The 25,585-nt window shown below is 28.1% G+C and overlaps 2 protein-coding genes across 8 annotated transcripts in view; one reads left to right on the forward strand and one right to left on the reverse strand.

Moving 5' to 3' along the window:
• Sky (GTPase-activating protein skywalker) overlaps window positions 1-4,231 on the forward strand; it is a 23,218-nt gene extending 18,987 nt beyond the window's left edge. For all 5 annotated transcript variants that reach the window (XM_072894986.1, XM_072894984.1, XM_072894982.1 and 2 more), the window contains one exon: window positions 199-4,231. In XM_072894986.1, coding sequence (XP_072751087.1) covers window positions 199-340 — 142 coding nt within the window. In that variant the 3' untranslated portion in view covers window positions 341-4,231. The remainder of the gene's footprint in view (window positions 1-198) is intronic.
• Window positions 204-25,383, reverse strand: LOC140667240 (uncharacterized). Of its 3 annotated transcripts, none has more exons than XM_072894978.1 (16): window positions 25,229-25,383; window positions 21,862-22,075; window positions 20,553-20,666; window positions 18,998-19,471; window positions 14,438-18,728; window positions 13,694-13,766; window positions 13,462-13,533; window positions 11,366-11,558; window positions 11,050-11,166; window positions 10,436-10,612; window positions 9,960-10,127; window positions 9,272-9,364; window positions 8,966-9,008; window positions 8,741-8,853; window positions 8,014-8,144; window positions 204-336 (listed from the first exon to the last, which is right to left on the reverse strand). In XM_072894978.1, exons 2-16 carry the CDS (start codon window positions 22,000-22,002, stop codon window positions 303-305), a joined length of 6,234 nt encoding a protein of 2,077 aa, XP_072751079.1. In that variant the 5' UTR covers window positions 22,003-22,075; window positions 25,229-25,383; the 3' UTR covers window positions 204-302. The 3 variants fall into 3 exon arrangements, with proteins under 3 accessions (XP_072751079.1, XP_072751081.1, XP_072751082.1); XM_072894980.1 differs by lacking the exon at window positions 204-336 and adding an exon at window positions 6,492-6,901; XM_072894981.1 differs by lacking the exon at window positions 204-336 and adding an exon at window positions 6,492-6,901 and having other exon boundaries at window positions 7,956-8,144.
• Between the last annotated feature and the right edge of the window lie 202 nt (window positions 25,384-25,585).

Consider the following 25,585-nt stretch of genomic DNA (forward strand, 5'->3'; position numbering starts at 1 on the left):
GAATCCAAATTGTTTGGTAATAAATATTTTATTATTAGATATTTAAAATTGTTTTTGTAAACAAAAAAATATTCTACTGAAAAAATTCTCATAAAATATTGTATTTTCATCTCATTTATTAAAATTATTGATTTAAAGCAAATTAATATTATAACGTACCGTTTCGGTACGATTCGTCATTTTGTTTCTAATCTGCAGAGATGGTCAGGCGATCTGGATGGATGAAAACATAAGATTCGGCAAGACAGACCGGTGTTCAACTTTTAACAACCCACCTCTTTGTGCCAGTGGTGACTTCGAGATCAGAGTGTTGGAGGTGTACGGCTTTGCGGGTGCCTGAAAAGGGGGAACAAACAGCGGTGTATTAGTTTGTTTATTCCCTACTGCCATTTAGCGACTCTCTTTCTACATATACGTACTAAACGTACTGTGTTATGTGTCATAAATGTGTCCCCGCGTATCGTCCTCTCTAGGAAACCAGCATGCAAACAACGCACAATGTAGAATTTATTCCAATTCAGCAGGACAAAAATATTCTATTTGATTGTATATAGACATATATACACATATATACATACATACATACATACATACATATATATATATATATATACACACACATACAGTCTGCTTTTTTCTTTCATTGTGAAATAGTTTGAGTACAATTAATTTGATATTAAAATTTGAAGGAAATATTAGTAAGTGTATATACGTTTACACAGAAAAAATAAGTGTAAAAAAAGATAAATAATTTTATATGTACAATATGTGTTATGAGAAAAAAATTTGATTGTTCTACATTAATAATGTAATATCAAGTGTATAATGTGTTCATAATGTATATCTAATAACTATCCAGTTAATTGGATTTTTTTTTTATATAGATCTAATAATCTATAGCATATTCATGTATATTAAATGTATAATTAAATGTAGAAATACTTCGAAAAACTTTTACGTTCTTCTAAACAAAGCTATCTAAACCTAAAAAAGATTTCCATCAAATATTATTTTTGAAATAATCACCTAATATATCCTTTTTCTAAACTAAACTAATCCTTGCTTAATTTTACTAAATTTAGCTTCGTAATATTTATTTAGTCAATTGAAAAGAAAAAGTAATACTATTTATAGAAAACAAACAATTTTTCGCATTTATGTAATACAAAAAGTATATGAAATAAAATGATTAAATTTTATCAAACAAAGTAACATCTATGTTTATAAATTGCTAAAATTTAAAATTTATTAAAACGATATGAGATATATATATGGTAAATCACAAAAATTATAATTATTTATAATTTACTGGAATATTGACTGCGATATAACATTTGTTTAAATGCCACATACACATATAATATGTGTACATATTCACATTTATTTTTTTTCTAATTTTTAACATAATATATTAAATTGTGAAGCTGGCAAGACAGTTAATAATTAAACAAAGCAATATAAATTATATGTAATTAATCTAAAAATATGAGAGTGAAGTCCTAATTATGTAAGAACTATATTATATTATATATATATATATATATATTGAAATTTATATCTAGAATAAACATGTTTTTTTATAGACAATTTATATGCAATCAAATCAAATATCTTTGTCCTAGATTGGATAAATTTCACAGTGTACATCGAGAGATACGCTTTAAAGTGACAACTCCTTGCGACAATTATTGTCAACTATACATCTTCCGACTATTATTGGTGGCAATAATTGATTAACATCGAGTAATTATTAAGACGCATATATAATCTTTAATGAGATATATTGATAATGGTTTTTCAGAGCAATTATTCGTCAACGATATAATTATCAAGAGTATTGTCAGTAGTAATTGATCAATATTAATCACTTATAGATTCATAAAACAAACAAGTATAACTTATGGATTTATAAGTATGTATATGGCTATAAGATAATTAGAATTATATTTCGAACGCGGGTAGCTTATTATGCCAATTATTGTCGGCAATGTAGTTGCAAAGTATTGCGGGCAATAATTTGATAATTTTGTGTATGGATTAATCCATACGCGATAAATAAAAAGGTATGTTTATATGAATAAAGTATTGTATTTTTTTTCTAAGCATACCTTGGCATATCGAGAGATGTATCTATGATTGCTTATATAGTAGTATTGCTTATGAATATATGTAGCGAGAAAAGTAAGACTAGACTTTGGCGTTTCTTCTGCCTCTTGAGATTATTTTTTTTTCTCATTTTCTTCATTTTGCAAATACAATAATTATTATTTTAATTTTGTATACATATCTAGACGCCTCGGCGGCGGGTGACTTTTAAAATTTGTTAATTAAGTAAAAATTCAAATTATGCGATATGAGAATATTCGTCCTAATCAGATTGATATTTTAAGTCTACCGTTTTGTTATTCGAAAGGATAAATAATGCTGCATGTTTAATGAATAAAAAACATACAGAATAAACGAAAACAATATTTTGGAGATAATTTTATGCAAAAAAAATTTCTCAAGTTTATATAGATCGTTTAATTATTTTCAAATTGTAATAATTAATATCAGTCAAAGAAAAGAAGCAAAGACAATAATTTCATGCTTTTAGATAGTTATATATAAAAAGATGAAAATATTTATTTTTATATGTCTTATTTTTGAAATAATGTTATACAAAGAAGAGATATATATATTCTGCAATATATATACTTTATCTGGTAATATAAAGAAAAATATTGCATGTAATACATCGAAATACTTTACAATGATATTTTTCTTTTAATATAAAATTATCTAAAAAAGGACACAAAAATGGATAGAGAAATATGTTATTCATTATAAATATGGCAAAACCAAGTGTTCTTATAATGACAGATTCTGTGAAACATTTTAAGACGAATATCCTCATATAAAACTATAGAGGCTATAATAATTTTTAAATGAAAAACTATTAAATTAATTCATAAAGTTAAACTCTAACTTAAACATTTTTTTAAAATAAATTTATGACAAAATTAATACTCTCTATAATATATTTAATCCATGTAAAAAAATTTTTTTGTGTTAATTTAATTATATTATATAAAATATTTATGTTGAAAATCCTACGATACATATCTCATTGCAATTAAAGTCTTCAGCACCGATATATCGACGACATCAATTTTGAAAGATATTAATTTTATTTTCACTTATAATCACTTTTCGATGCTATTTTGTCAATAATATATTCCAAAAAATAGTTCACGTAATTTTATTTAATATAGAACTCTGTATATCTCTAACTTGTAATATCATACAAGCGAGCACAATTCATAATGACGATGTATCACACATAGTAACTTAACAATTTATCTACAAAACTGTGATATTAAAAAATTTGCCCGTCGTCGAAATATCGGTCTTTGTCTCGTAACGAAACGAAATATATATGTTAGTCGCTGAATATTTAGCCGCGAATCAATCTTCGACAATAAACTACGTTGAAGGCCATAGAGTCTTGATGCGAAATTTCACGACTTTCGTGTTGTATGTACATATATGTAAGGAACACGATCCGTTTACACAAATACTTAATATTCATTGGACCAGAAATTATTGTTATATATGTTATATATATACTGTTATGTGTAATGTCTCATTGTAAATAAGTATAAATAATACATATATATGTATATAACACACACACACACACACACACACATACACACATACAGATACATATATATGCATGTATGTACCACCATGTCTTGTAGATTATTGCCTTGCGTTTATCGTTAATTTCGTCATTGATGTCGATGTACACGCGCGTCTCTATTGTAATAATTATTTATCTCTTACTGTTGTTATACTATGTAGTTTTAACGAAGTTGTTGGAAGTGAAAGAATCCAGTTTTTGTTCATGAAATTACACAACACACACGTACATATGTATTTTGTGAATATGTTGCGCGTAATATGTATGTAGATTTTATGTACAGGATGGACCATAAGTATGTTTAAATTGTGTTAAGGATTATATGGAATGATGAGATGCCGATAGCACGAGAGATAATTATTTATACGAGCATCGAAAAGTGTTTGCACGTTAACGATGATTACCGGGAATGTTTATTTAACATTGAATATTATATTGATGTTTTGAGAAAAAAGTACAATATTTGGTGAAATAAATTTTTAAGCTCAACGTTAAGTTGATGATCTTACAACTTATGTAAATAAAATAAAGATTTATAAATACAAATGTTGAATAATTTGAAGATATGAGAGTACAATGATTTAAGTGCGTGAAAACATTTAGTAATTCGAAATAATCTTTAATTTTCAAAATTTGTTAATATTCTGCCTCTTAAATAGTACGCTAAAATTTATCATACTATAAGTTTGAATAATATGAGAAAATATTAAGTATTAAATGGTCTTATTGCTTTAATAATCTTCTTATATATTGTTAATAAGCAATTCTACCAGTTTTATTGAGATTTTCAAATTAATTAAATAATAATGCTCTACAAATTACTGATATTTACGAAACTTTAAATTTATTAAAATTGGTTTTAATATTTTTTAAATATAAGTTAATGATGTATTTCTCTGTTCCAATGAATTTTCTAAAAATAAATTGCATTAAAGATATTAACCCTTAGGGCCGCAGCACAGACTCTTGCATAACGCATAATGCACATACATAAGGAAACTGATTGGACTATAAATATGCATAAGAAATTCAACCAATCGAATTCCTTATGTATATGCATTATGCGTCATGCAAAAGTCTGTGCTGCGGCCCTTAATTCGCAATATTATTTTTGGCTTTTTGATTTATATTTTTCATAAAGAAATTATGACTCTAATGTTACTTATATAATATTACTGATGTTTGAACAATAGTACGTGTTTTTGTACCACCAATACTTGCATAAAATTCAACATTAATCATAAGATTATTATAAATGTTGTACGAGTATAAAAATATTTGCATTAAACAAAACTTGATTTAAAAAAATTGAGATTCTATATATAAAACAATATTTTAACTGTATAAAAAATTATTTCTTTTACATTTAAATTAATATATGTATAAATATATATTTATTGATTTGTTGTTCGTAAAAATAATATGTCGTCGTAGAAATATACTCTATCCCATATATAATCTATATATCCTATCTATCTAATATCCTATATATAATCTTTTACATTAATATATGTATAAATATATATAGATTTGTTATTCGTAGAAATATGTCGTCATAGAAATATATGCTCTATTTTTCCTATATTCAAAAAATGTTCGTTTTATAAAAATTATATTTTTCGATATAATATATAGAATTAAGTTTTTTGTTGTGTATACGTACACACACGCGCGCGTATGTCATCTTGAAAGAAAAGAATAAGCAAAGTAACAGATTAAATATTGTCAATTAAGGATTAATGCATGTCTTTTCTAAAGCTTTTTAAATATTTTCCGAAAAACATAAGACAATACATTTTATTAAATAAATTGTGCGTATTCAAAATTTTCGAATTTTTTTCTATCATAGTTAATAAAATAGATTTTATATGTAGATAAATGAATTAATTAGATAAATTCGAGATGGATTGCGATAAATAAGATAATAAAATTCGAATAAAAAATGTGATATAAAATAGATTAATTATTTCAAAACTTTCTATTATTTTTCAATACGAAAGCTCGAAAAACGATGCTCACAAAAATGTCACAAATTATTCAACAATAATTTTTTAATAACAAAATAATTTGTGTCTATAGATATACATGACTTATGGTGCATCCTGTGAAATGACATTAATCTTGTATATATGTTATCCTATAAACGAAATATATCACCGCTCCTAACAAGATAACAAAATAATAAAATGTAGACAAGACTTGTATCATCGAATAATCGATGATAAATATCTTATTTGATGTTATCCAATATTAAAGAAGCACAGTTTAAGTAGCAGAATGAGATTGTGACATATCTTCTTTCTTTATATTTTTGTTAAATCTTTCAATTACATTTAAAATGCAAAGTAAACTTTTTCACTTTTCTTTGTAAAAAAAGTTTGAAGAAGATGAAGACATTTCACTACATTTGTTACAATTGCGATATTTGTCTATGTTGATAGTATAGATGAAATGTTTTTATTGTGGTTTATATCAAATATAAATGCTCTGAACAGTATCTAAACAAACGTAAAACCAGTTGTTTACACTCCATATTAAAGAATTTTCACATTTTTAATAATAATCATATAAAAAAATGGCACAACACATTTTTTTATTTTAATCAATCAAAACATGAGAGAAATATGTTCAACAAGTTTGTTAACATACTCATTATATTTGTTGATAACATACCTATAATAATATAGAGTAATGCTGAAACGGCATTAATTGAAATTTCCAAACAATTCCTAGAATATTAAGTTTGAAAATTTGAATTGTAAAAATTCAACTTTTTCATTCAACAAAATATTAAGAAGATATAATCAGATTAAAAGTGATATTTATTAAAGTAATTTTTATATACAGTTTAGGTATAATAATGAAGAGATATTTTTCTTGTTACACTTTTCTTACATGTAAAATGTTGTTTCTATATGCATACATATACACGCATACACACATATATATATAAATGCGTCATCTAGAGACGTATTATATACAAAATTTACAATCTCAACATATTAAACGTGTTATATTATCTTATTTTTTTACTATTTCATAATTCTATTTTTTTTAATTAAAGAAAATTAAACGATTAGTATCTGTTTAAACTATTTTTTTTATACATTACAAAACTTGGAACACTAGAAAATGGGATGTGCCAATTGCGTTTTTCCACTTCTTTTTCATTACTCAGCATTAAATTATCGATTTCTTTATGATAGTGAGAAAAACCTGCAATAATAATCATGTAAATAAAATGCTCATGTTTTTTTCTAACTCAAATATAGTACAACGAATAAATTGATAAGCATTCATTTACTCAGTGTATATATGATGTATATATATATGATTGCTTTATCAAATTTCCTATTTCTTCTATTACAAATTCTATTGAATGTAATAGTATTGTAATTAAATGTTATGTAAAATGTTAATTATAAAAACTATATCTATATATTATGTACATAATTATTTGTATATCTTTATGTATAGTTATTGCATCTTGACAGTATAATAACAAATACAATAACAAAATACACAGCAATAAACTCATTTATAAAATTATTTTATAACTATAAGCATTAGAAAAATTCAAATATATGGGTTTAAATATTACTATGCTTATTTATTACTTTTGCACTATAAAAAAGCAAAAAAATATCTGAGTTTTCCAATAATTAATCAAGCTATGAAAAAATATTTAAATGTGCGAAATATCACAGATCTTTTTTTTCTGTGTGTGTGTGCACACACACACACACACACACACACACACACACACACACACACACACATAAATAAAACACACAATAGTTGCTTTCCATTTACACCAAAACTCAGATAATTCTCACTTGTGACGTCCTAACTTACAATTAGTTGAGTACACGTTCCTTTTTATTTTCACAAGTGAGATTCAACTGAGTTTCTACCTATAATCTGTACAAGCTCGAGACCATGTGCTTTAGTGAGTTTAGTGAGTTTTGTGAACTCACTTTAAAAGTGAAGTTATAAATCTGTGTTCTTATGCAATAACTTTGTCACCAAATAGGCAAGTAAGAACAAAATGACATAATAATATTAATAAATTAATATTGTTATTATTATGAATATTCTCACTTGCGTGTTCTTTTAACTTACTGAATAATAATGTCATTATCTGAGTTTAAAAACTTAGATCATGAATATATTTGTGTAATAATGGAAAGCAACTGGATCAACATTTGAATTTGAAAAAGGAAAAAGCGTGGAAGAGGAGCTTGTGGAAAAAGCGATTAATAAGCACTACCTTATTTTATTCTTATCGTCGAGTACATGCTTTAGAAGTGAATTTGAATCATATGTACTTTGTGCGTGTTAAAGCGCTTCCACCCTTTGTAGGATCCATCATTCGATCCCAATTAGTATGTCCAACGACAAATCCGACGGCGCGCATTTTCTCCTGTTCCTTACGTTCTTCTAAATCAGCCCAACGTACCTATAAATAAAAAGATAAATGAGGATATAGTTCTTTCCTCAAAAACTTTGCATCTGAATAAAATTGTATACAAAACTTCTGATTTCTTGCTGCAATCATACTTGATTGATATAAAAAAATTAAAACTTTTTGTTATCCTGCATTAGTGAATGTATATATGTGTTCATTGTACATTTCCAACAAAACTAGATTTTATAATTAATCAAGATTCTTTATAACTATTTAATTAATGTAAAAAGAAAACCTTTTGTATATTTCTAATAAAATATCAATTTATATTACTACAAAGATGAATGATGACATGAATAAATTATTTTAATTTATTCTGTACACAAACATGAAAAAAAACTCGTAAATTTATCACTTGTGACGTAATATGAGTGCAGTAAAAAATAGAAACTTTAACAGAATTTTAATTTAAATTATAAATCAATATAACACAAAAACTTGTAATGATGCAAATGAATAAATAATAATATCCTCAAGTAGTTTTGCCGAAATAAAATTATCTCTAAATTGATAAAAAAGTGATTTGTAGAATTGTTATTTAAAGGATAATTGATTATTATTTTAACATATTTTGCATAGATACATACTCGTTTTTTACCAGACGTATCTTCCATATTATAATAATCAGGAACTTGAAGGAAATCTTCCATAGTTTGAGGTTTTGTTTCATTTTTCTTTCTTGCTAAACCATCTAATCGATCTGCATTACAAAAAAAAGAAATATAATTTTACAAATATATTCATAATTAATATGCATAAAATATGAACAATTGATTTAATCTCGTTAGTATGTAAAATTTAAATTAGCTAACCTAGTTTATCTTCAACTTCCATTTTCTCCCATTTGCTGACACCCTAAAACAGTAATAACGCATATTAAATTTAAGAATTCAAAATTAATACTTTGTCTTAAGTCTGAACAATTCAATCAGAATAATGAATCCGGTTCTAACAAAAAAAAATTAATAAGAAGATTAATAGCTAAATATAGATACATATACACTATTCTAGAAAGATTTTTTGAAAAAATAAAAATGAGATTTTGATATGTTTTATGAATATCACTAATTAATAACGAATTAACTCTCTATATAGAAGTATTAATTTCATTTAATTACAATTATATCTTGAGTGTCTTCATGACTGTCTTGACTATCTTCATTCTGCATGATAGGTTTCTCTTGTGTTTCTTCGCTATCTTCCATGTCGACCTTTAAATTATAATTTTTAAATAAAAATTTTTTGATTGCAAATACAATTTACAGATATATATTCAACAAAAAAATGGCATATACAAATGATATATATATATATATATATATATATATATATATATATATGTTGAATATATATCTGTAAATTGTATTTGCAATCAAAAAATTTTTTAACAGTAATAACGCATATTAAATTTAAGAATTCAAAATTAATACTTTGTCTTAAGTCTGAACAATTCAATCAGAATAATGAATCCGTTTCTAACAAAAAAAAATTAATAAGAAGATTAATAGCTAAATATAGATACATATGCACTATTCTAGAAAGATTTTTTGAAAAAATAAAAATGTTATATATATATATATATATATATATATATATATATATATATATATATATAACTGTTATATATATATATATATATCATTTATACTTTGTAATATTATTAATTTGTCAATTCATGTATATTATCTTAAAACTCTAATTTTATATTTTATGTACGATTATGAAAAATATCTAATGATGGAACAATCTTTTATTGCAGAGCATGTCCAAATATTAATTCTCTTTTAAAAAAGCAAATAAAATTACCTCCTCTATTGCCTGCTCTTGCAACATCGAGTTCACATCTAGCTTTTGGTGATAGCTGGGCGTTGGTTCAAAGTAATCTATAATCCGATTAATTTCGTCCTCGGTACGGTTGTGAATGTTCCTTTTCAAGCATATTTGCAGATCCATTTCCATCTCGCATACATATACCTTTACAGACAACATCGTTAGCAAAGATAGGTCACAGAAGAACGTTTTCGATCTAGGTGATATTGGGAGTTGTCCTAGTACCATCCACCTCTCTTAATACTATTACCAAGAAAGAATATGAATTTCATGACACTAGAATTTAAAATCTATTATTTCTAATTGTTAATCATTTTAAATAAACTATAAATATTGTAACATTTTTTGTTGAAAAAAGATTGATTTTAAATTAAAAAGTTTTACAATAAAAAGAAATATCCAATTGTCTCTCTTGAAATATCCTGCATATTATTATCATTAAAATAACTTACTTTAAAACCTTTTGTTTTGGCGAAACTCCACATTTCTTCATAATCTGAAATCTTCTCATTGATGCAGTCCAATATGATGAAATTGAAGAATCCGTCCATTATATTTTTCTTGAAGGCTTTAACTAGAGATGCTATATAACTTTGTTCCATGGCCTCTTCATATTCATATACCATTTCCTGTTACAAACAGTAAATTCATGTGTCTATCATAGGTTCATATACATCAGATATTACAGAAAAATACTTTCTTCTTTATTTATCAAGGTTAACAATTATATTAAATGATTATTATTTCATTTTTTTACATATATTTTTTATGTATAGAGTTCCAAGTCTCTTCTCAAAAAGTGGAAATTATTTTATTTGTAATTTTATTTTTTATTATAGTATATATATATATATTTATTACTAAATTTTTAAATAAATTTAAACAATGGTAGCATATGACAAATTATGAGAAGTTGTTACCTTTAATAGTATCCTACTTTAAATTTTGAATATTATTAATATTATGAATTTTATATATTATAAATGTAGTTGCTGCATACGTTCCAAATAAAAATAATTGTCAGTTTCACAGAAGCTATTTTATATTACAAAACTAAATATTGTACCTTAATTGTGACTTTTTTTCCATTATCATCCTTAGTCTCTATTTCTTTTTCGACAAGGAAGTAATCGTCTAAACTCAATATTCTCGGTGCTGAACCACCTTGTTCGACTTCTTTATCCTGCAAGAAAAAAGAAAGTTGCTTAAGTAAATTATACTTTTATAAATTCGTAGGATATACATATATGTAATACAATAGTTGAATGAAATTTTCAAATTATATGTATACACCTTTTAAAAAAGGATTATATATATGTTTCAATGAAAAAAAATTTCTTAATATTTTTATTAATATAGATAATATTTAAATGTTTATTAACCTTGATAAGTTTAGCCACGAAAGATTTACCACTGCCAGGTGGTCCTCTGAGAATTATAGCTATTTTTAATGGTCTGTTCTGGCGACCCGGTGGGCACAGTAGATCATCGACCATCGTGTAATTTGGCATTTTTGCCAATTCGAGAGTTTTTGTAATTGATTCCGCAACATTTTTCTTTGTGTCTAAAGGAAGACTGTAACAAGAATTTGTCTCTTAAAATAAATGCTATAATACTTATAATTATTGTTATATCTATCAGATTGATCAAAAAAACTCGTTTTTTATGTTTTTGCATAAACCAAAAAAAAAAAAAACGAATAAACTCTGATCAATCTAATATAGCAAAAAAATTTTAATTATAATATTTATAATAAGAATAAATAAATAAGAACGCTCTTTGTCAGATATAAAATATGACAATTTCGTTGTGAAAATATAGACATTATATAGTCAAAATTATGAATATCTCATAATAAGCAATAAGGAATGAGAAATTCATTATAAATAATGAAATAACATATTTCAAGTACCTCAAGTAAAAGCAATAACAATAATTTGTTATAAATATCGTTTATTATAAAGAATTCAGTTTTTGTTAGAGATAATATATCCGTTACGAACAATCAAAATGCATATGGTGTATTCTCTCTGTCAAGAGAGTAATAATATTAATATAAAATGTATCATAATTTGTTACAGAAAGAAGTCAAATTTAAAAGGTCGAAAAGAGTTAGAGATAAAATGTGAAAAATTCAATATATGCAGATTACATGCCATATATGGCATATTACGAGAATCGCAAGAACTGAATTTGTCGGGCATAAAAATATCAGAGATTCTGTGTAAACAGATTTCGATGGCTAAAAATTATGAATAATTCTACAGTAAGCAATAAAATCATTACAAACGCATATCTTATTGTGAGTCATAATAAAAATTTGATACAAACGTTGATTTAAGTAATACTCTCTTTTACGAAAGCGTGGCTTTATTCGCCAAAGAGAACATTTTTACCGAAAAAAAGTGTTTATTACATTAAATCAAGTTTGTTATTCACATTTATCTATAAGATGTGTATCATGAAATCATGAAAAACAATTAGTAAACTTGATAAATTGGAAAAGATGGTTTCATAATAACCAATGTTATATTGGTCATTATGTATAATCTTTGGTGACTAATTGCGTAATTGTGCGAAAACTTACGCGAAATTAGCGTAACACACAGACATACGAAATTTGATATATCTGTTATGTATATCAAGCTTATAAAAAGTACAATTCGGATTTTGTTGATTTTATGTCGACATATCCGAATTATCCGAAATAATTATTATTTGATTATATTTAAGTCCGGATATCCAAATAATCTGTCTCAATAAATTATAAAACATTGTAGAACATAAAATAAAGCTTTTAAAGCTTCTGACATCTTAATGTCATATCGTATCGTATTACGATATCAGAAGCGAAAAATCATACCACTCTCTTACATTATAGCTTGAAATCAAATAATATACATAATTCGTGTTGCAGCAAATGCACAATAGCATATGCGCAATATTTGATATTTAGTAAGACATAAAAAATCCTCACGTAAGAGTTTGCAATATTGTATGTAGAGCATGTAATCGAAAATATTTGTGAAAATCAGTACGATACATCTTGAGAGAGAAATATTTCTAATTTAATAGATATTTAAATAAATTTAATAAATATTATGATTCTTTCTTATTTAAAAAGTTACATGACTAATTTGTGTGTTATATTATTAATAAGATATGCAAGAATATAACAATATAACATACACATCTAGTCCTATATATATAAATAAATGAATAAATAAATAAATAAATAAATAAATATATATATATATATATTATATATGTATATATATATATATATATTTATTTATTTATTTATTTATTCATTTATTTATATATATAGGACTAGATGTTTCTGTATATTATGTAATTTTTTTCTATAAAATGTTTAAGTGCTGTTTTTTTAAATGTCTTGATTTTGTGAAGCTATTGTCTGAGATTAAACGAGTAGAACAAAACTTCTACTCAATAGACTCAAAGCAATGTAACATACCTGGTCTCTTGTAGGTTTGTGTCTACGACGTTCTTGTTCGAACTCTCCTGCCAGTTAACATTTCCTTTTGATCTAAAGAATGCCATATACATTCAGAACACATATATTGCATAAACTTCATTTTATACACATTATCTATTACGTGCTAACTATATAATATAACTATATTGTTATATTATATTATTTTTATAATAATTATCAAAAGTCTAGATAAAAAATGTTTCCACGATACCTGTTATCATCTTTGTCAATGTCTTTATTTGTTATTTCCTTTCGCGAAATTTCGCGTATCTCTTGAACTCGTTCTATATTGAAAAAAAAAAAAACAAGACAATGAGCTCGATATAGGTTCAACATGAAAAACTGTTTGCCTTAATATTTCAATTGATAATATATAAGAAAATAATTCTCTAAATCAGCATTGCAAATTTTATAACTTTATAAACATATTCTACATGTCATCTTTACGTTTGCAAATATTTTTATATCAGTCCGAAGTAGAATATGCTCATAAAATAATATAAAATATACTGATTTATGACCAAGTATTTGGAGAGAATATTTTATATTATTATGGAATGAATTTTCGGTAACTTTTAGTTCACTTCTCCTAAGTAAAAAATCAGGTGGCATAGGATTTAAGCAGTGAACACACAAGTGAATCAATTAATTAGTTTAATATTCTTGTTAATTGTTATTCTTTGAAATGTTACGTCGAATCAAAGAAAATGCTCGATTGTAATTCGTTTTCTATTTCTTCATATGTTCACTGTAGAAGCTTTTTCTACTACAGCTTCGTTAATATATTTACATCAAGTATAAATGAAAATAATTATAAGTTAATTATATAAATTAATATTAGAAAGTAGAGAGAGAGATAAGCAACAAAACAACGAAAATCATTTTCGATTAAATGTTATAGTTGGAATTCTATTATATTATCTAACATAAAAGATTATCTGAAATAAAAAATTACCTTTCTGAACGCTTCTATCGCTTTGATATAAATCGCTCTGATCGTTACCAGAGTTACGTTCGAAGAATCGGGATTCCGATTCAGGATTATACCCTTTCTCTTTACGATCATCGTTTCCCTTCCTCTCTGTCTCGTACATTTTATCACTCGGTTGCCAATCGTGTTCCTTTCGTTTGTTATAGTCTGACGATCGACACGTATCGTAGTTCTCATAGTTCCTTTTTTCCACATATCTCTTCTCGTAATTGTTCATCTTCTCAGTGTACTCCTTGAGATTTTGCTCGTTCTCCACCCAGTTTTTAAAATCTTTTTTCGGATAATGATGATGCTGTTGCTGATGTTGCTCGCGATCCAGTACCACCGGTTTCAGATCGCCATGACCGTAATCGAAGCACTGAACGGGAGACAAATGTTGATCCGTAATTGACAGACGAGATGTGTGTCCATAATCAATTACCTTCACCGGGGTAAAGTTACATGGTTCAACAAACTTCTTATCAATCTCACCGTGATTATAATTGAATTGTCTCTGCGCGCAAAAATCTTGGCCAGTTCTTAATTGTGACCGTTTCATAAACAAGCTAGAGGGATGCTTCGGCTGGAAGTTTGCGGGATTAGCCGCAGGTTCACCATACTGCGGTCTGTAATCTCCCGTCTTCGGTTCAGTCGGAATCTTTTCCGATTTCAATTTGTCATCAAATGGAACATTATTATCAACGTTTTGTTGAGCTCTATCAGACGTCAGATCATTGCCAAACTTATTCTTCCAAGCATCATTGGGTCCGTATCCTGGACGAGATCCGGTCTCTAATTCTTTTTTGTAAAGACTAATTGCATTTCGTAGTTCTACATCTTTACTCTCACTCAGCAGGCAGCTTCTAGTAAATTCATCGGTCGGACTTTCATACATGGTTTTTTTAACGGGAATATTATCTTCAAACTGTTCTCTTCTAAGATAAGAGTTCCTACGCATGTAATCGCTACGATTATGAAAAGAATCGCTTCGAGATGGGAAATTTGCATTGGTCGTATCGCTTACTGGTCCTCTTGCTTTGAAGTCGGACAGTCCAAAGGGTCCATCGTTAGAATCTCGAGATTCGAATTGATTCTCGTTGAAACTCGAATTACGTTGAAGAGGAACGTCATTTGAATCGCGAGAACCAAGTGACATATCATTAGAACTACGCAGACCAAGTGGTCCTTCGTTGGATATTCGACCAAGAGATCTTTCGCCAGAAAATCCAAAAGCTGCGCTATCAAAAGGAGGTCTCTTATCGAACGATATCTCATTCGTTCTACCAAATCTGTTAGGACCGGATCCCATAGGCCCGAGTTGTGGATCGGTAAGACGTCGAGCATTGAAAAAATTATCGTTGGGTCCTCTAGACTCGCATGATCCATCGTTAAAACCTCGCGGGCCAAATGGTCCTTCGAAGATTGTTCGAGAATCCAAACGATCATTAACGCCTCTAGGTCTGAACTGCATTTCATTGCCTCTGCCACCAGGATTTCGCGGAGCAAACGGCGGATCAATTGGGCCTCTTGGCCTAAACTGCAGATCGGTAGGTCTGCCCGGACCGAATTTTCCTAGCGCTCGCGAACCAAATTGACCAAATTGCTCATTTATATCTCGTGAGCCAAACTGTCCGCTATTAAGCGCTTCAGATGATTCGTTGTTACGACCGCGCTCACTAAACTGTTCATCGTTGGATCTCTCAGAAGGGGCTCGACTTTCACTGGATGCATTAGGCCGGAAGTGACCGTCATTAGAACCTCGCAGATCCAATTGTGTGTCTATAGAACCTTGCGGTTGAAACGTACTTGAACTCGGACCCGGAAATGTGTGAGGACCTCTAGGACCAAATATCGATGAGTTTTGAAGTTCAAATGATGCGCCAGATTTAAATTCCATTCCTCTAAATCCACAATTACTATCAAAACGCATATCGAATTTGTTGCCAGCCGGTTCCTTTTTATTAAAATCTTCGGTTGGATTTAACAATGCGTTCTGATTAGAGTTTGTAGAAATAAGACACAAATTGGGCAGTTCTGGTGGTGGTTCAATATTCAAATCTTCTGGTCGTGGATCATTTTCACCCATGAAGGGCAAACTTTCAGGCTTTTTGATATTGCTATCATTATTGTTATTAGATTCTTCTATTCTTTCAGCACTATTTTGTGCTTGATTATTATCACGTTCCTTATCATCCTGCTGCAAGAGAGTATCACTAAGAAGCTTGCTTTTTTCTGCGTCATCGTTCTTCGAGTTATCTTCAGAAGTAACGTTTTCCTGTTCCTTAGTACCTTCAGTCTCATTCGCTTGTATAGCTTCTGCATTCTTTGAATCTGCAATGCCATCAGTTTGTAATAAAGGATCAGAATCAGTAGTTTCAATGTTCCCGGCATGTTTAACAGAAACTTGAGATTGAATATTGATTGATTGAGGTTGATTAGGATGCTGTCTAATTTCCATATCCTTCTCTGATTGTTCATTATAATCTTTAGGATGTTTGGTAAAGTTGTCTAAAAGTCCTTTGAAAGGAGGTTCATTATCACTCTTAAAAGGGTGATCTCGTGGACCATATGATAAAATGGGAAGCTGTCCTGAATCAGAATGTAATTGAAAGTTTGATGGTCCACTGTTTGGGAAATGCATTGATCCGCAACGATTTGGTAGATTGTTCTTTTGAAGATCAAAGCAGCTTCTAAAGGGTGAATCACCAGCAATCTTCTTAAAGCTTTCACTGAGAGAACTGACACTGCTGGACTTGTCAGAATCAATAAAACTAGGTCTAAATACGTCCCCAGCAGCTTTCCGTTTTTCCATGAGTTTCTTCAGCTCCGGTGATAGCTCATTCGGCGGGCTAAATGATGGATTTCTATTAAAACCACGAGAATTAACACCAAAATTATCTCGTCTATGATCAGTAACTTCTTTTGAATCAAAATAATCCGAATTACCCTTGCTGAATCGATCGTTCGAGCGAAAATGTTCGTTATTAGGTCCGAACCGATCGTTGCCAGAAAAACGGTCAGTTCCCAATCCTGATGCAAATCGATCCGATGGAAATCGCTCATTATCCGGTCCAAATCGATCGTTTGCAGGTCCACGGCGATCTTTATCCATTCCGACTCGATCGATTCCTCTAAATCGATCACCTTCTGGTCCAAGCCATTCGTTACCGAATCGCTCTGATCCTGGACCAAGTCGATCATTATTTGATCCGAATCTGTCACCTCCTGATAAGAATCTGTCATTTCCCATCGGTCCAAATCGATTTTCTCTGTTAAAACGATCACTTCCTGTTTCTAAACGGTCGTTTGCCGGTCCAAATCGCTCGTTACCTACATTGAAATTATTCTGCAAATTCAATTGATTATTCCCGAAGTCACTACAACTTCTATCGCCTCTTTTGAAACGTTGCGCTTCAATGTTATCAAAAGGATCTGTAGATTTAAACTGATCTTGCTCGTTTAAATTTAGATTAATATTAACTTCTCGTCCGAAACGTTCCTGATCGCATCTTCGAAAATTGGGCTGTCCGTCAAAACTATGAGACATTCGATTGTTTGGATGAATAAAACGCATGTCCATATTCGAAGGATCAGCCGAACTAAATGCAGGACCATCTTTCATAGTTGTTGGACCTGGTGCTCTCACATTTTGCAATTGCGGTCGATCATTATTGGAGAAATTTGGTGGAGGTTGCGAAAAGTTTGGCATGAGGTTGTTTGCCAGATTTGGTGGTGGCTGTGTAAAATTTGGTGAAATAATTTGAGATGGACCAACATCCAGTCCTGAGGACATTAATGGCATTGTAGGCGTCCCAGCACTGTATCCTTGCGCTTCTATTCTGGGATTATATTGTTGATTCCCCCATTGTTGCGACTCAGACCAAGCTGACGCGATGTTTGATCTTATTATGTTTACTTGCGACGGAGTTGATTGCGACAATGTTCCTTGAGTTGTAGGATTGTTAGAATTTGTAGTTTCTGGTAATGGTGGAGGTGGCGGCGGCGGAGGCGGCAAAGGTGCAGTAGTGCTTTGTTTTCCTGTCAAACCCAACGTTTGCCCGATACCTAACAGATTGTTAATTAATCGTTGATTTTCAGTGTTCGATAAGATGTTCAATATTTTATCGTCGCCAGACGACACATTTTTATTCTTCTCTGTTTCCGCTTTCACAGTGATTTGTTTTTGTTGCTCGCGTTTTCTACGCATTTGTTCGCGCCGTTCAATCAATTTTTCACGCCAAGATGTCCACTTTGCTTCGTATTGCTTATATTGAGTCTGAAAATTGAGCATGATAATTGAATCTTCATAAAAATTGCAAATCTCTTATTTAAGATGCACATAACTCGTACATTTTAATATCATTTTATGATATTAAGCAAAAGTACAATTCAATCAGTATTTTTAATGTACAAAAAAATCAAATTATCAAAAATGTGTTTTCCAATATAAATAATTACAACTCTTTAATAATATCCATTTAATATCTTGTAGTAATTTTATGCATATTAAAGTGTTGAGTATATAAATTGTAACACATCACTTACCTTGTCAGGATGATTAGCGTTCTGCTGCTTCCACTTGTTAAACTGCTCTTCCCACTGTTGGAACTGTTCATCAAATGTTCTCTCAGCCTCAGTTAATTCGTCATCTTCGAGTTTTAACTGTTTAGCACTTTTGGATTCACTAATTACATTACTTTTTTCAACTGAAATACTCTCCCTATTCTCGCCGATTTCCGGTGGTAAGGGCGGCTGAGTCGTAGGTAGCGGTGGATTTGTAGGATAGTTTGTCACATTTGGTTGTGATATTGTTTTATTGGCAGGTTCTTTTGTGGGGAATAATGGAAGATTATTTTGATGTGGAGGTGGCATATTCGCAAATTGATATGTATTTGTAGTAGCGGAAGGTAAAGGAGGTCGCACCTCCTCTTTGGGAAGAGGTGGTGGCTGTACATTTGATGGCAGTTGGCTCGTCAAATTCATATTCTGAGCAGATAAATGCTTCATCGTCTCCTGGTACTAAAAAGAAATTTTTTTCAATAAAAATTAATGAATCGAAGCATAAACAATATCTTTACATATAAGTATGGGACATTTTTTTAAACTGCTTCTAAATAAAAATTGAAACTTGTATAATGTTAGTCAATAAAAAATTTACACAAATAAAATATACAGAAGATGTAAAATACATCTGTATATTTTATTTATTTTTTTTATTTTATATAAAAAAAATTATTATTATTTATAATTATTATATATGTTGTAAATTCTAAAACTTTTCATCAAAGCACATTGTTCTTATTTGTACTAAAAGATATAATTTAATATTAGAATTACTTAATATATATTTAATATATTTAGAATTAAATAAAATTTTGCAATTTTTATATAATACTATCAAATAAAACTCAAAAAAGTTAGAAAGATATATAATAATTAAGAAAAGAATTTGTATGTCGTCTTTCTTTTAGGAAATAATTTAATATAAAAAAAAAATATTATATTAATTACAAATTTGTATCAAAATACATTATTTTTATTTGCTAATTAATTTGCATTAATAGGCTAATATTTAATAATTAAAGCACTTTTTATAACATTTTTTTTTCACGTAGAAATAGTTGAAAAGTAGGGGGCTGCAAATTTTATTAACTTCATATAATTTTGTAAAACTTGAAATTTTTAGAAATTTAAGAAAGTTATTTGAACATTTCTCTATTTTAAAAAAAGAAACAATTTTATAAAAAAAAGTGCAACATATTTTTATTAAATCTTATTAATTTCGTTGATATTAATGTATAAAAAAGTAATATATAACAAAATTATTTTTGTAAATCATCACAAATTATCACAAAGAAAATAAAATATTAAAGCAAATATTTTTTTGTCTAGTGTATCTGTATACATTTCTACAATAATATAATAAATTTCTGAAAAATTATAAATCTCTTACAAATATTTCAATAATAACTATTAACATTAAATTTCTTTCTCAAAAATTTGATACATATAACATCTACATTTATATTTTCATAATTATATTTATATACTCATTTATTTATTAAATATTATTTATATAATAATACTTTTTTTATTATACCTTGTCGCCATATTGTGCTTGCCATTGTTGATATTGTTGTTGCCACTGCTGCCATTGAGCCCAACCTTGCTGTTGCGCAGCTGCCCATTGTTCTGGTGAATATCCACTAGGTGCCTAATAAAGATTACATATATTATATATTATACCAATGTTATAAAATAATCATAATCATGATCATCTATAGCTGATTAATAGAAACGCTCGTTAGATTAATGCAAAAAATTTATTGTAATTGTTAAATGAGGGAAAAACTATAAAACGAGAAAGAAAGAGAAATAAAATCTCAAAATAAAAAATAATTATTGATATTAATACATACTTTTCTTATCTAAAAATTTTTTCAATATTTTCAATATTTTTTAAAATTACTCAAATTAGTAATTTGAAAATAAAATTAAGTAAGGACAATAAATTTTGTACACCGTACTAATATAAAAGGCCGGAAAAAATAGAATTTATTTTTTTTGTTCACTTTTAATTTATTTTTATATATAATATATATGAACAATAATCTATTATATTGTATATTATTTAATTCTTTACATACATTTTTTACACATAAAACAGTCTTAACTAACTTATTAATAAATTATATACAGGGTGTTTAATTTTATTATCCCAGGCAAATATCTCGAAAAATATGGAAAATAAGAAAAAATGTTTCAGACAAAAGTTGTATGGTTTCGAAGGGGACATAAGATGGTGCCACTGATTTGAATAATTGTTTAAAGATCACATAAAGGTCATCTTTAATTTTTTAAATAAAACCCCCCATTTTTCATTGCATATTCTTACAGTTTATGTCGACAGCTTTCCAAAACACTATAATAAAATATTTTTTCATTAAATACTTTTCGAGTTATGATGCTTGAAATTGACATTCCATTAGCATTATTCATGGACTCACACACAACAAAAAAAAAGTGTAAATCCAAACGGCAACATAGTACACCTTGGGTAATGCTAATGCCGGCGGTACTGTCAATTTCAAGCCTTATAACTCGAAAACTACTTAATGAAAAAATATTTTATTACAGTATTTTGGAAAGCTCTCGAGGTAAGCTATAAGAAAATGTAATGAAAAATAGGGGATTCCGTTTAAGAAATTAAAGATGACCTTTATGTGACTTTCAAACAATTATTCAAGGTCAAATCAGTGGTATCATGTTATGTTCCCCACGAAACCATACAACTTTTGTCTCAAACATTTTTTCTTATTTTCTATATTTTTCGAGATATTTGCCTGGGATAATTAAAATTAAACACCCTGTATATGTAAAAATAAATGTTTACTTAAAATTGTACTTACTGGTTGATTATAATACTGCATATAACTTTGCATCAAAGTTATAGGGTCTGCACCAGCTGCTGCAGCATAGCCAACTGGTGGCTGCGGCACTGGAGTTGTAACAGCACCAGCTGACAGCTGCCATTGATTCCAATTTTGCATTTTTGAATCTTGTCAGATTGTCAAGTAACTTGCTAGTTTGCTCTAAAGGCCGTAGTCCGTTCTAGGATTTTGGCTATTTGATATTTAAAAAAAATTTATTTTATATTTTATTCATTGTAGCTGCAAGCACACATACATTTTGTGATTTTTCTCTAATTTTTCTTATTAATATAAAGACAATAACTAATTATAATAAAGATAAATTGTATATTATATATATATATATATATATATACGTATGTATCAAAACTGTATCACAATATTATCTATTAATTGTAATGTTAAAAGACGACGTTAACGATTTTTGCAACATATAAGTATATCCTTGCTTATAAATATAAAATATATTTCTATAAAAATAAAATGTACACATAATGTACACATAATTATTTTTGCAAAACTGCCTAAAATTCAATATAAAATGTGAAACTTGGTATATATGTATGTAAAATACATTTAATATATTATAATAATATATAAGATGTGCAGATCCATCACACATAGCTAATGCAGTTTAAAAAATTGTGAAAATGATAATGAAACTTATGCAATTCTCACAATTGTATCTTTATAAACAGATCTCACTTAACATAAACATTTCACATAAACAAATATATGAAAAATATTAGTATGAATAAATAACTATCATTATAAATATTATCAATCAAATCTTTGATTAAAATTCGCATATTTTTTTATTAATTTTATATCAGAAGTATAATCTGACAAACTGTATAATCCAATTTGTTCAATGTAGCAAGAAGATGATACAATAAAGTAGAGTAAAATGAATTCATTAGACTTTCTTTACAAAGAAGAGTCTAGAAATGTATAATTTAAATCTGCAATGTCTGATACAGCAAATTGACAAACATCATAACACAACACACAATCTTTGAATTTTTTAATGTTAACACAATCTTTGCATTTTTAAATGCGCTTGATAATTTCTCATGCAAAATGTTAACAAATAACAATTTCAAAAAGCATGATAGAAAAGTGTAATAAAATTATATCATTATTATTATTATATTATATCATACATTTATATGGCATAGAGAAATAAATATTTCTTAATTCTAATGCCTTACACTTAAAGTGACTTACACTTCTCTTTTATAAATAATTTTTCTAATTATTTAAATAAATTTACATATTCTAAATTATTCTCTGTCAAAAGAATATAATATATCGTAATAATATTAAATTCATTTTCTCTCTCTCTCTCTCTCTCTCCCCCCCTTCCTCTCTCCTCTTTCTTTCTCAAATTATAGTAAATGTTCCATAAATATTTAAATATGCAAAGTATGTTTCTAAAATAACTGGACAAACTTTGCAAATGTATTCTATTCATTGTAATGATAAGCAAAGATCGCACAAATGTACCCCTGCATTCTTTCTGAATTACAAATTATATTACACAGAAAGATTAAAACATCTGAATAAACTAAATGATTTATTACTTGACAATGCTCGAATACCATAGTCAAATATAAAAAAAACATACCAAATAACAATATAAATAGTACATACTTAATCTTGAAAGCAAAATATTAAGAATATTACCATTTTTATCATTATCTGATATTAAACTATATTTTGATACAGTATTTGAACAATAAATATTATTTGTATATTTGAGAATTTATTCAGATATTGGAGGGTGCTTCCAATGCCTAATGCAATTTAAATGTCTGTAACCTGAAAGAATGCATTTGTAAAATTTTATTTAAACAGCATTAGTATATTTTAATAAAATATGCTAGCAAAGTTTCTATAGAAATCTATCAGAAACCTTGTCTAGTGTACAATTGACCTCAAAAAGATTAAGGCCGGTATTCATAGTTTGTTCTTATATTTAAGATCATCTTAAGTCTTAGGTAGTCTCAATTCCATTATGTAAATCGTACCACATGAAATTTTAATACTTGACTGAATGAAATTCTAAGACTTTACCTAAGATTATCTTAAATATAAAAATGGACTATGAACATAAACCTAAGATATTTTACTCTGATGATTTTTTGAAACATATCCAGTATCCAATAGGGAAATCTTTTTTCTAGAATTTTTAGCAATACTTTTGTCATATCTAAAAAATAAATTTCTCTATTGGATATCAAAAAATATGTTGGGGGTCACTAGAATTAAAATATCTTAATCATTTTGATGCCAATCATACACTAATATAATGTAAAAATTAGGTTTCATAGAATTTCTTGCAAAATATGCAGAATTATATGAGAAATATAATAGAAATTATATTAGACCATGTACATGTATCAGATTATTTCAATTATACATGTGTGTATAATTAGAAATATTTTTCTATTAATATAATCTTATTAAGTTTTAGATGCAACTCACAGTTTTTAGGCACATTCAATAATATAATAAAAACTTAATAAAATAGTTGATGAGTTGTACAACAAACCATGATTATGTAATATATTTTGGCTTGTTCAATGTGTGACAAAACTGTCACACAAGTATTTTTGCAACATATAATAGCATTAGAAATGCAGAATATATCACATATAATTCAATCACAAATAGAATTATATTAGCAATAAGATTGCTGAGAAGTGATTAGAGAAATCAACAAATGGAATAATATATTGTTTCTTTCTATCTTAAATAATTTTATATATATAATGTACCATAATCTTAAAACTATACAAAACCAATATTTTTCATAATATCCATAAAAGTCATTCGTTTAATGATTCTAATATTAAAGCGAGATTTTTAAAAGAAAAAATAGCAGGAATAATCTTAATATAATTTGCTTTATATTACAATTGTAATATTGATATTGATCAAAAAACCTTAAATATAATTTTAATATTTTTATTAACGAAATATGCTTCTGACAGAAGCTATGCTTAAAAAGAGGAGTTGAGAACCATATATTAATTTAGCTATAATAAATTCTGATTTATAAGTGTTACAGACACGCGAATATAAAGATCCTGGTATACAATCGTGAACGCACAAAACACAATCATCGGCCCTTATTCTCGCGTGGAATTAAAAATTCACCCGAAATAGACCGTTTATTTCGGTTCTCGATCGAAGCGAGACGTCCGGCGATTCCGGAAAATATACAAGGTGCGCGCGAGACGTAATCACGCCGCCATAGACGTGTTTATCGACTGTGCGTCGATTAAAAAGCTCAGTAATAAGCGCCTTATTAAGAGAATAATAAATACGTGGCGTTACTTACAATTGAAGACAAATCCAATGGGTCTTGTTACAACAATCGCGTATGTCGCTACATCCTACGCATCCTATGCTAATCGCGAACCGATTGAACTTGTCACGACCGTATTTAATGGATCCGATGCATCGACTAGTCACTAGTCACCCAGTCACCATTGTTCCAATTCGTGACAATCGACGAGCTCGGAGCAACGTTGCCAACTCATATCGAGAAATTCTGATTGGCTGTCATATCGCTTTTCAGGTCTATAGGCAATTGCTTATTGGCCAACAGCCATGGACAAGCGTACTTTTTATTGGATGAATCATATCTAGAAATATAGAGCAAGTTCGATGTTATGATGTTAGCAGCACTGACGTT

The sequence above is a fragment of the Anoplolepis gracilipes genome, chromosome 6, assembly GCF_047496725.1.
Source record: "Anoplolepis gracilipes chromosome 6, ASM4749672v1, whole genome shotgun sequence".
Taxonomy (NCBI): Eukaryota; Metazoa; Arthropoda; class Insecta; order Hymenoptera; family Formicidae; genus Anoplolepis; species Anoplolepis gracilipes.